Source organism: Garra rufa, chromosome 2 (genome assembly GCF_049309525.1).
Source record: "Garra rufa chromosome 2, GarRuf1.0, whole genome shotgun sequence".
Lineage (NCBI taxonomy): Eukaryota > Metazoa > Chordata > Actinopteri > Cypriniformes > Cyprinidae > Garra > Garra rufa.
This window is the reverse complement of record NC_133362.1, coordinates 23,579,474-23,592,546: the sequence shown is the minus strand read 5'-3', so window position 1 is coordinate 23,592,546 and position 13,073 is coordinate 23,579,474. Positions and strand designations below refer to the sequence as shown.

Genomic DNA, 13,073 nt, shown 5'->3' with positions numbered 1-13,073 from the left:
GCTGCTAGTTGTTTTTTAGTCAGTGGGTTAAAGCTAACTCTCTCCACCCTTCCTGGAATGCTATGTTAACGGAGGGGGATCTAACAAATGTGATTTCGACAGAGGGGAAAACCCCAGAAAAAAAATAGCAATTGGGCTGGTTTTGTTTCGCAGACCTGGCAAAAATCTAATGTGCATTATGGGTTTTGAAGTTTGTGGCAAAAGGGAACACCACATGCCATTTTGTTGTGCTTTCTCAGTAGTCTTACTAAAAGCTCATCTTGTCAGTGGTGAATTCCTCATTTAAGACTGAAGCAGAAATGAAAGTATTAGTAGATTCAGATTTAGTTTTAGTTTCAACTGTCTCTCTGTTTTTTCCAGGAATGGGTGACATGGCGGTGTCTAACTCCATTGGTAGTAATGTGTTTGATATCCTGATTGGGCTTGGTCTGCCCTGGGCCATCCAGACTTTGGCCATCGACTATGGCTCCACAGTAAGTGAATATAGATTATTGTTTAATGATTTGTTTGGTAAAAAGCATTGACATAGAAGGAATGAATATATATATATATATATATATATATATATATATATATATATATATACGTACCAATAAGTACGTCACTTCAGTTTCCAACAGAAATAAACACTAGAGGCAGTAAGACAGTGTGCACTTGTAATCATTCATTTGTTCACTGAACACTATTTTAGCGCCACTCAGTTGGCACTGAAATGGCGATAAATTTTATTCGTCTGGCGAAAAAGTTCCCACAGGTACGTTAACATTAGTTAATGCATTGTGAATTAACAGGAACTAACAATGAACAACTGTATTTTTATTAATTAACTAACATTAACAAAGATGAATAAATACTTTAATGAATATATTGTTCGTTGTTTGTTCATGTTAGTTAATACATTAACAAACATTAACTAATGGAACCTTATTGTAAAGTATTACCATGTTTTGAAAAAAACAGCTTTAAGTGGGAGTTACATGAAGACAAACCTATCTAAATATAAAAATTACAACAAAAATTCAATATCTAAAAATGTATTATATTTTAAAATTGAAAAATATTTTGTCAGGAAGCAAACACTAAAAAATGACACAAAAAGAAAGTCTTTGTACATGTTTTGTCTACCTCTGGTCTAAATTGAACACACATTTTGAGTCTCAATAGGATAAATAATTTGTTACATTTGTTTATACAGCGCCTTGCGAAAGTATTCAAACCCCTTAATGTTTTTCACGTGTTATGTTGCAGCCCTAATGTTAAACTGCTTTAAATAACTTTTTTTGTCCACATCAGTCTACACTCCATTCACCATTATGACAAAGTAAAACATGTTTGTAACAACTTTGCAAATTTATTAGAAATAAAAAACTGAAATGATTCAATTGCATAAGTATTCATACCCTTTCTGGGACACTTGAAATTTAGCTCAGGAGCATTCATATTGCTTGTAGATGTAACTATACTTCAAGTGAAGTTAACCTGTGGCAAATTCAATTGAATGGGTATGATTTGGAAAGGCACACACGTCTTAATAAAAGCTAAAAATGCATATCAGAGCAAAAACCAAGCCCTGATTTCAAAATAACTGCCTGTAGAGCTCTCAGAGACAGGATTGCGTCAGGACACACATTTAGGGAAGAGAAAAAATTCTGCTGTATTGAAGGTTCACAGAAGCACGTAGCCTCCATTATCCATAATGGAAGAAGTTAGTTCGGTTAGAAGTTGGTTAAACTGGTGACCAAGTGGCTTATAGACAACTTTGTGAATGTCCTTGAGTGGCTCAGCCAGAGCCTGGGCTTGATCCTATAGCAAATAATTGCCAAATTAAGATGTGCAAAGCTTGTCGCATCATACCCAAAAAAACTTGAGGCAGTAAAGGTGCTTCAAGTACCACGTTAAGGAAATTAATACTTATGCAATGTACTTGTTTCAGCTTTTTTATTTTAATAAATTTTCAAATCAATGTTTGCTTTGTCATTATGGTGTATGGAGTGTAGACTGATGTGGAAAAAAGTTATTTAAAGCGGTTTAACATAAGGCTGCAATATTGCAAAACACAATCAAATAAGGGGGTTTGAATACTTTCGCAAAGCACTGTATATTTGTTTGTATGTTCTAACATACTTTTTCTTGCATTTCTTTTCAGATTCACCTAAACAGTAAAGGCCTGATTTTCTCAGTTGCGCTACTGCTAGCATCTGTGTTTCTCACAGTAAGTGAGAGCATTTAAAAACACTTAAATTCAAACTTTGAAATTCTGTCTCTCACCCTGTCTACCCTTCTTTCCCTCTCAGGTTCTCGGTGTACATTTGAACAAGTGGAAGCTGGACAAGCGTTTAGGCTTCATTTGTTTGTTGATGTACGCTGTCTTCCTGTGTTTCTCCATCCTCATCGAGTTCAACGTATTCACCTTCGTCAATCTGCCCACCTGCCGCGAGGAATGAGACGGTTCCTTTTCCCGGCCCCGGCCCTGGCCCTCCCTCCTTGACCTTGTGAGGACAATGGCACAAGTCCTCGATCAGAGGCAGACCGGCTCTCGTTCCGAAGGGATATTTATTTATTGATCTAGCTGATCCTTTATCGATCCTATCTTTTTTTTTCCAATGAGTGCAATATTGACGGAGTCTCTGAATCTGTGGTGTTCCAAGAGGAGAGAGAGGATGTGTGCAAGGAACGGTCCTGTTGACTGACATATAGACTGTTCTAACGGGACAAGAACGTGGTAATGATGACTACTGCCTGGTTTGATGTGAATACTTTTTTTCTCCGAAATATTTTGCATATTTAAAGAATATGATGTAAATGTATTTTACGATGGCGTTTGTTTTATTAGCTGCTAAATGACTGAAGAAGTGGCTGGATGAAATGATAGATTTCTGAGGATTTGTTTATTTTGCTGAAAGGTACCGGTGACCTCTAGAAAATACTTGTATACAGTTTTTAATTTGGGCATTACCAAGTCACCTTGATATTACAAGACTGATCTGGACGTCAGGGTCATTAGTGTCTACATTTTTTTCCGATGAGAATATGTTTACGGTGCAGAGGAGGTAATAAAACCGAAAGGTCCGATCAAAATTGTCGCTTTTAGAGAAATAGCGTTTGTTCGCACCTACTACAAACATATTTATGTTTAGTGAGACGATATTCTTCTTGTGTGATATATGGGGTTTCTATAGATGTGTTTTCTTTGGTCTCTAACACTCTGTATATACTGAAACAGAGAAAGGATTATTTATTAATTTATTGAGAACTATTTATGCACATTTCTTTCCTGTGACGTACTGAAACAAAACCAACCCACAGCTGTCCCAAAGAAGAGACCGTTCTGGAGTTTCAGCCAGGCTACGCCGTTTTGTCCTTCAGAGCTTGTGTGTCAGCCTTTTCTACTGGATTCCTTCTCCTTCATCTCTGAATATTATGCACCCTTTTAGATGCACCTTTGACTTGATGCGTAAAACAGTTTCTACTATTTGATATCGGTGTGACGTGGCATCAGAGGCAATTGTAGAGATTTTTTGAACACTCCAAACTTTAGCAGGCAAGTAAGGGAAAATATATAAATATATATTTTATACTTAACCGTTTTGACATTTAAGATGGGTCCATTTCCTTTATAGAGCGAATGGAGTGAGCGAGGCACAAACCTAAGAAGCTGATTAGCAGGAACGTGTCCTGGTAAAATGAAGCTATAACGTCTATATAAGACTGGATGAGTCAAACCGTAGATGTAAATCAATGAGATTTTGCTCTAGAAGAGGTCAAGTTGTTTTTCTCTTAGCATGCCGCCAGGAATTTTTGAAGAAATCCTCTCAGCAGAACAAGGATCAGTTAATAATATGGATTTTATGCTGATGTGTCCGGGGCTCGTTTCTCGCCCTTCTTTTAGAAGGACTATTTAAATACTTTGTTTTTTCTGAAAAAGACACCGGCATAATGCATCACAGCTGGAAGCTTTTAACTGTGGCACAATGTGTGGATGCGTGGACTTTTTCTCCTAACGGAGGTTTTTTAGTGAGCTGACAAAGTAGCGATTCTATGGACTGTTTTAGTCTAGTTAGCAACTTCATGCAGGTTTTCTAGTCTGAAGGCACATTACAGGGAACTTTTTGTGTTTTATGCACTGGGTGTCTAATTGTCTGTCATATTTTAAGAATAGAATTTAGGTGACTTAGAAACATATCTGGAAGAGTATTGCGGCAAAGTATTTTTTATCACAGAAGTAACTTTGTATTTTGTATGCAAAATGTTTAGAAATTCTGTAGAGTGTGCTTTAAGTGAATCTGCGTATTTATTCTTTAGATCATGAAACTAATTTGTCAGCTTACTGTCGGAGCATGTTTAAAATCAAAGATCACACTTTGTAGGGCATTCTTTCAATGATGTAACAAATATATTAGCAAATACGAACCTATTTCGTTTTCCGTGTCACTCATGGTAGACATCGAGGCCTAGTTTACTTTCCAAAAATGCAACAGCAGGTCTAGGGTTTAAGCAATGTGATATTCCTGATAAATATAAGCTAGGTGTAATCCAAGTAGAGCGTACGAGCTGTGTTTGGATGCTGAAGATTGTTAGACTATTTTTTTCTTCTTTGCAAAGCAGGGTATTATAAGAAAAGTTGTCTGGAAGGCAGGGTTTATTGAGAGTTTTGTTCATGAAATGCAATAATGTTTAGATGAATTACTGTGTTTGTATTTTTTCTTGTAAATCCTAAACACGACACATCACATTCTATGAATCATATATATGCGACTATATATTTCAGTAAGGTTTAATAGAGTTTGTGCACTCTATGCTTGATATTAAGAATAGTACAATTGGCTTTCAATGCAACTGTAATGCTCCAAAATGTATGAATACTGCTGCTTACAGATTGTGGCACATTAATGCCTTTGTTTATGGTTGCGATATCAGCCAAAGTAATCAGATTCTATGATTGATTATAACGTACTGATAAATGCTGTTTGGTTATCATCACTTCTGGAAATCAAAGCGCTGCTGTTCATTTGTACGCACAAATATACTAATAATACAATAATGAGGGCATGCACAACCAATTAGCCCACAACTAGACAAGTTTCCCTCATATTTCCTTTTCTTGTCTGCAGATATTTCTTTATGGATTCAGGCATATTTGAATAAAAAAAAAATGTGACTTTTACAGGGTGATGCATTGCTGATGTACATAATTATACATACATGAAAATGTCTTCATATTTTTGTCTTTGCCTGTATATCCGTTGACTATATTTTCATAGATACTGTACAATGTTTGGGTCCTTTGTTTCTTTTATTTTTGTTGTTGTTGTGTTGAGGGTTCGATTAAACACCCTTGGTTTGCTAAATCGCATGGGATATTTTAATATAAGGAATTATTTATGTTCTTTACTATTACACATTGTTGAGCACTGGACTGACAGCAGTGGAATTAGACCTCTTAGATTATTGCATGTTTTCGTTGTTTTCTTTCTTTTTTTTTTAAATGGAAAACTGCTGGGCTTTTGATTCTCCAGTGAAAGCATAAAGTAGATATTTCATTCAAAGTAACTGATGTCTTCTGCATTTCAGGAGTCATAAAAAGAATGGTGGTTGGCTTTATGTACTAAAATATTTTGTTCAGGTGTTTCAGTTGTATATCAGAGTACATTTTTGCTACTTGAGCATAATTAAAATGATCTTTGCTGAGGTAAACACTATCGTTCGCTTATTGTTATTTCAGCCAGTTTCACTGTATCTACCTTATTCTTTAACACAGACTTCTGGTTTTTTAGCCACTATAGAGAAATAATGAGAAGAATAATGAAATGCAGTAAATGGTAAAACTGTTTGCACTACAAACCAGTGTGTTCACTTCATAATTAAGATAGTACATTAAAATAATATGGTAAGACTATGGACTATGGTGAATATGGAGTTTTGTACTGCTAAAAATAGCTAGATGCGGATGAGAACGGAAGCCAGAACTGTAAAATGTGACCCTGGACTACAAAACCAGTTTTAAGTAGCACAGGTATATTTGTAGAAATAGCCAAAAATACATTGTATGGGTCAAAATGATCGATTTTTCTTTTATGCCAAAAATCTGTAGGATAGTAAGTAAATATCATGTTCCATGAAGATAAATTTCCTACTGTAAATATATCAAAACTTAATTGCTAAGAACTGCATCTGGACAACTTCTCAATATTTAGATTTTTTTGCACTCTCAGATTCCAGATTTTCAAATAGTTGTATCTCAGTCCAAATATCAGTCCTATACATCAATGGAAAGTTCATTTATTCAGCTTTCTGATGATGATGTTTTTGGTCCTGGGTCACAAATTTACAAATGGAAGCGCCCACTCTTAAGGAAAAAGTAGGTGGATAAAGCCATCTAATAAATGCAATTTCTTGAAGGAGATAATATGTGATCCTGGACCACAAAAAAAAAAAATTGAAATTGAGATTTATACATCTGAAAGCTGAATGAATTTCATTACATTTATCTATGGTTTGTTAGGATAGGACAATATTTGGCTGAGATACAACTTTTGGAAATCTGGAATCTGAGGGTGCAAAAAAATCTAAATATTGAGCAAATGCCTTTAAAGTAGTCTAAATGAAGTTTTTAGCAATGTAAATTACCAATCAAAAATTAAGTTTGGATATATTTACAGTAGAACATTTACAAAACATCTTCATGGAACATCCTTAGGATTTTGACAAAAGATATATAGATCATTTTGACCCATACAACTTATTTTTGGCTATTGCTACAAATATACCATTGCTACTTAAGACTGGTTTTGTGGTCCAGGGTCACATATTTCCTAAACCTCAAATGTACCCTCAACACTTACACAAACCTGGTGATATCAGAAGATATAAAGCAAAGCAATGTTAGATCATGCCTCCACACCAGAAATATCCATATCCAGCCCCAGACACTAGATCCTGTCAGAAAATACCCATTTTGTCTGGTAAAAGAACAACTATAACAAAGTTGTCTATTACCCCAAACTTATTCAACTGTATTAACAGTTCTATCTGCCAAGAAGTTGAAAAGAAAAAAAGAGCAGAGGATACTGAAAAATCTTAGCTGACTTCGCCTGACAAGTGTTATTATGCCACAAGCAAAGTAATGGAAAATTACTGCCTCATAGCGCCGTCCTGTGACTTTAAAAACCTTGAAATGGAGACATTCTCTTATCTCTTGTGTAGACAAATATTCCTTGAAACCACAAGGTTTTTAAGACTAAACAACCATGGAAAATTAATATAAAACTAAATCAATATTGAATAAATGAAATGAGTAAATAAATATATAGGCTACACTGAAACGAAAACAGGATCTCAGAGAGTATGTAAAAGAAAGAGCTTGCCTTTAATTAATTTAATTGCATATTAAAACCAATTCTAAATGAATCTACTGCAGTTTAAATGTATTAATATTTAACTTTACAACTGAATACAAAAGTAATACATTTGTCTATTTGTAGTAATATTCGCAGGGTTAATTTACTACAATTACAGCTTTTCATATCCGTGTTTCACGAAGAACACAGAAAAGGCTGTACAACTAAGTAAAATGAAAATTATGAATTAATTATATTAGTAGTAATCAGCAAAAGACTTATAGGAGATGTACTTAGGTCAAAAATTAGATTTAAGTACATTTAACTCCGCGCCTGTGAGCAGCGGGTGACGTCAACGGACCGCTATGCTTATGGGAATTGTAGTTAATTCCAAACTCCCAACGTTTTGCCAACGTTGCTGTGACGTTTGCGTAACGTGATACGTGCGCTGGCTGGGGACAGTTTGATAACCATTTCCGCCTATTTCTCGCACATATCGCAGTGTTTATTAAGAGATGCATGTTAAAGGATTTAATCTTGCATAAAGTGCTGTTTGTAAGTGGAAAAGTACATCCACAAAAATGGATCCAAGCAGTGTCAGTCGCGTGAACTGGGCCATAAACCGCCGGGCGGAGGGTTTAGTAAGTAAACACATGGCAGACATGGCACAGAGACGCTCAGCGGTGTCTGAAGAGAATATACACCCTCTGCCAGGAGACTTGAGCAGAAGCGCAGAAGACATCCCGGGGCGGGCCGAGGTGAATTTCAGCGCGGATTCACAGTCCTACAGTCCTGCGGGAGTGGCGGGAAAGTTGATGCGAGAAGATGCGTCTTCATCATCAGGTAACGTTACTGTGAAGTGAAAAGAGTAAAAACGGACTTATACATTCAAACGGACTTATACATCCCGTCCCTTCTATCCATATGGAACTTTGTCTTGTTAAAAATGTGTCTTTTGCTTTGAGAATTGATAAGTTTTTTTGATATAGGTATTACTTGAGAGTTTATTAGTTGTTGTCTTATTAAACAAACAAACAAACTAACGCTAACTTTTATAGTTTTTCTTTTTAATTTGGTCATGTGCTGAACAACTCAGGTCATTTGGTTGTTTATTAAGTTAAAATATGATAAATGCACCTAATGATGCACTAAAAATGATTATAATCTATAAACACTGACAGTTATCATCAATGTTGTTTAGTAAATAAACCAGCATCAGTATTATTATTGGCAACATCTTTGCACAAATGAAGCTGACATAGCAGATTTGATATCACTGCTGATTTTTAAAGTAATAGTTAAACCAAAAATGTACTCACACTTAGGCTGTTTCTTCATTGGAACAGATTTAGAGAAATGTAACATTACATTACTTGCTCACAAATGGATCCTCTGCAGTGAATGGGTGCCGTCAGAATGACAGTTCAAACAGCTGATAAAAACTTTAAACTTACGTCATGGTTTGGTCAGTTACCTGAATGCACAGCCATATTGGAGATACTTAGATGTAAACAGCTGCATAGATTGCATGGATAATGTACTACTGAATACGTTGTTCTGCAAATTTATGCTGTCTAAATCACAGAAAAACATGTGGAAGCTGCTAAATCATATTGAGAAGGACTTAGTAAGCAGGAAAGGGCACAATATTTTGACAAAACAAAGTTAATGGGTAGTAAAGATACATACATGCAGTATTAATTTGGATATATGAGCCTAATATTTCACCTACCTGACTGAAAATGATAAGAACAAACAAAAATGTTGTCAAGATTCTTGCCCTGGAAATCCTGGCCAACCGCAACCACAGTTTTTGCACTCTTCTCCTTGATTAGTTATAACTTTTGGCAGTTTTAGTACTCCAAATGTCTTTCCCGGTCCGACTGATTAGTACAGCCCAAAACATGATAATTAATAATTGACCATTTTCAGCAGCAAAATATGTGAGTTCTGTTCGGTTTAGTGGCATTGTTTACATTCAGTGCTGCCAATAGGGCTGATTGATGACGCGTTGTGAAAACACGCTATCATCCAACAATCCTACATCCTGGATGGTCTGTAAATAAATTTAGGCTGAATAAATGTTAAGAAAATGTTCTTTTTTGGCTGAGCTATTCCTTTATCCTTTTGTAAGTCTTCACTAAATATATATTTTTACAACTACAGAGACAGCAGCCCATAGACAAATCATATCACTCCTTATTGAGATCAAGGAGGAGCAACAGAGGCAGTGGGAAGTTCTGAAAGACCTGCAGGCCAGGATTCATGGACAGGTTTGTGAAGAGGAGGACGAACCGCTTGACATAGATCTGCCACTACGAACAATGGAACAGCTCGATGAAACGGAGCAGCATTTAGAGGATACTGAAGCTCAGAAGAGAATGGTAAATAAGTAATAATAAGTTATGCTACTTCGTAAACTTTAATCAGGACAGGAAGTTTACATTTTATGGAGGTAGTTCTGTATCCACAATCAGAACTGTTTAGAACAATATTGTTTCTAGTTTTTTACTGCTTTCTACAGTTACACTGTTTCCTCCTTTACCTGTACTGAGTATTTATTTATAAATATTTTGATTTTTCCATAGGTGTCACACCTCTCACGGATGGGCGGAGCTACGGTAGATGATGCAGTCCGGCGTCTGATGCACGCTGTTCTTTCTTTTAGTGTGGGTTCAGAGCTCAACTGGGTCGGCAGAGGACAGAAAAGGAGCTTCAGAAACACCAGACTGCAGGGTGTTTTATTTCGTAAGCAGTCTTTAAAGGTTCACTGAAGTGCTTTGAAACATGCGGCGATATATGTGTTAATGTAATTTCAGGACATATCAAGCAGTCCTGCCCCCTTTTTTAAATAGCCAGTAGTGTTTCATTTATATCTCAGCTTGGGCCAGAGCCGTTAAGCTGCATTTGACAGCGTATGACAGTCACAATCTCATCCATATTGCTATAAAATATACCATTCTGTGTAATATTCATTGTGAAGATATGATTCGCTCCATGCTATTGTGTCTCTATTGTGCTATTGTGCAGACTGCATGCGTGCTCCGGCGGTTTGCGTGACAGTGTGAGACTTCTTTCGCCCCAATGGAAAGCATACTTACACTGTCTGTATCGTTCTATATCCCCTATATGGTGCTCCACAAGTCATTCATCATACAGAAAACACAAATTCTGTGAACAGCTTCAGCGCGTATTTACAGTGTGGGAGACGGGACTCTTTTGATTGGACAGAAAGTTTGATGAGAAAATGAAGTGCAGGGTGATGTCATCAAATCACTAGCTTATAGATAACTAAGGCTAACACATTCCTACTAAAAGCTTAAAAACTTTAATTTTGATTTCAAGTTTAAAATCATGTTTGAGGGTAGATGCATCTTCAGGTATCACTGACTTTTTTGGATCCTCAACATTTGTAGGATCTTCATGTGAAAGATTGTTTTAACTTGGTTCTCTGCAGGTGCCTTGAAGAGAACACCTGTGGGAAAGGAGGCCACACACCACCAGTTTGCTGATGTAGTGAAGAAATGGTTGCGGTTTGCCCCTTTCCGACAAAGAGGAAGTGGACGAAGACCGCATTGGAAACCTGTTGAGTTCATCTGTCCCAAATATGACCCTTCTGTGGAGGATCATGACCAGCTTAACCATAACCAGCTGGATTCTGGGGAGATTCAGGTGACAATATAATTACACTACAAGTGTTGTATCACTAAATGTCCAAAGACAAGTAAAGTGAAATCAGTGGATGAAGAAATGACAAGAGTGTGAATGATTGGTTTTCAAATTTCAAATTTCTTGCATTCTTTTTACTATAATATTTGCTTTGCTTTCTTTAAAGGGATAGTTCACCCAAAGATGAAAATTACCACATGATTTACTCACCCTCTAGCCATCCTAGCTGCATATGACTTTCTTCTTTTAGATGAATGCAATCTGAGCTTTATAATGGCAGTAAATGGTGGTCGAGATTTTGAAGCAAAATAAAGTGCATCCATCCATCATAAAAAGTGCTCTACAGGGCTCCAGGGGGTTAATAGACCTTCTGACTAAAATTGATGCATTTGTGTAAGAAAAAAATCTATATTTAAAGCATAAACCATAATCTCTATCTTTCACTGTTGTATGCATGTACAAAACTTGATTTTCTCTAGACTTAAACTACCCCTATGTCCTACGTCATCTGCTGGAACACCACTCTCTCGTGAACGTGTACGACATTTAGCAGAAGCTAGAGATTACAGTTTATAAAGTTATAAATATGGATATTTTTCTCACACAAATGCATTGCTTAATTTTTGAAGGCCTTTATTAACCCCCAGAGCCGTATGGAGCACTTTTTTTTTTTTTATGATGGATGGATGCACTTTATTTTGCTTCAAAATCTCAACAGCCATTCACTGTTATTATAAAGCTTGGAAGAGCCAGGACATTTTTATTATAACTCTGATTGTATTCGTCTTAAAAATAAAAAGTCATATACACCTAGGATGGTTGGAAGGTGAGCAAATCATCAGTAATTTTCATTTTTAGGTGAACTATCTCTTTACGTTCAAATATACTGTTGTTACGAGAATAATTAGCAGATTTTCAAATTACAGCATTGATTTTTAAAAAGTAATGTGCAAATGTAAATAATTTTGTTAAAATGATTATTTTGCCCCTGCAATTTTATTTTCATTGTTGTAATATGTTTTGTTTTAAACGCTTATGGCAACATATTTCCTTTTTTAATTTTGCAACACATTTTGCAAGTTAGAAATTGTTACAAATGGTTTGCATGATTTAGTGCCATTATGTTGGATAATAAATTGACATTGGAGTTAAGAATTTCAAGCATTAAGAGTTTATAAGTGTCACAACACAGAAAATGTCAGATTGCTGTAGAAAAAGTAATTTCTTAAATGTAATTTAATGACTCTGCTTTATGTAGCTAAATGCACTTAATCACTTGGTATCTTTGGCAATGTGAACCGTTTTCAAAAAGTTTTCTAAGAACTCTTTCTTCCTGACATGTATACAAACACAATAAAAACAAACAATTTATCCATGAACTCAATTTGTGAATTCATTTGTTATTTGAGTGTTTCATGTTTAAGCCACTATTTTCAATTTATGTGACACATTTACTTTAAATTTGCTTCATGTTAGAATAGTTCAAGATAAACAAACATAATCTTCATCTTAGGAATTCACGTTCTCCATGGAAATGCAGAATGAAAATTTTTGTTTTATTTCATTTTTTACTAAACATATATCAAAAATAAAGTTATCTCACTACAGTTTTAACCAATGAACCAACTAATGTCCAAGAGTGCACTTTGTAGTGTAATTTCCATCAGATTTCAATCTATGTGTGCTTTGCATTCTATTATGGAGATAAAATGTCAGATTCTTCTGGCTAATTTTACAACTAGTATTTTGTGTATCCTTATACTACTATACACTACCAGTCAAAAGTTTTTGAACAGTTTATTTTTTTTTAAGTCTCTTCTGCTCACCGACCCTTCATTTATTTCATTCACGGTACAGCAAAAACGGTAACATTTTGAAATATTTTTGCTTTTTAAAATAACTGTTTTTTATTTGAATATATTTTAAAATGTAATTTATTCCTGTGATTTCAAAGTGTCATTTTGAATTTGTAGTATCATTACTCCAGTCACATGATTCGTAAAATCTTTTTTTATTCTTATTTGCTGCTTAAAAAAAAAAAACATTTATTATTATAGAATTGATCTG

At 35.4% G+C, this 13,073-nt stretch overlaps 2 protein-coding genes across 2 annotated transcripts in view; both read left to right on the top strand.

Moving 5' to 3' along the window:
- The window catches only part of slc24a3 (solute carrier family 24 member 3), a 103,731-nt gene extending 98,567 nt beyond the window's left edge, over positions 1-5,164 (top strand). Inside the window, exons 15-17 of the mRNA XM_073833922.1 lie at positions 361-473; positions 2,147-2,212; positions 2,295-5,164. Of these exons, the coding sequence (XP_073690023.1) occupies positions 361-473; positions 2,147-2,212; positions 2,295-2,444 (329 nt within the window). The 3' untranslated portion in view covers positions 2,445-5,164. The remainder of the gene's footprint in view (positions 1-360; positions 474-2,146; positions 2,213-2,294) is intronic.
- A 2,632-nt stretch (positions 5,165-7,796) lies between these two features.
- On the top strand, positions 7,797-12,390 carry LOC141325319 (uncharacterized). The gene is made up of 4 exons (XM_073833923.1): positions 7,797-8,180; positions 9,504-9,721; positions 9,926-10,085; positions 10,795-12,390. The coding sequence occupies exons 1-4, from the start codon at positions 7,919-7,921 to the stop codon at positions 11,019-11,021; spliced, it is 867 nt and encodes a 288-aa protein (XP_073690024.1). The 5' UTR covers positions 7,797-7,918; the 3' UTR covers positions 11,022-12,390.
- Positions 12,391-13,073: the final 683 nt, after the last annotated feature.

Bases quoted from the DNA above. Each gene is read 5' to 3' on its own strand.
- LOC141325319 (XM_073833923.1), top strand. From the start codon at position 7,919: ATGGATCCAAGCAGTGTCAGTCGCGTGAACTGGGCCATAAACCGCCGG. The intron at 8,181-9,503 runs GTAACGTTACTG...TTACAACTACAG, and splicing joins AGATGCGTCTTCATCATCAG to AGACAGCAGCCCATAGACAA. The intron at 10,086-10,794 runs GTAAGCAGTCTT...GGTTCTCTGCAG, and splicing joins ACTGCAGGGTGTTTTATTTC to GTGCCTTGAAGAGAACACCT.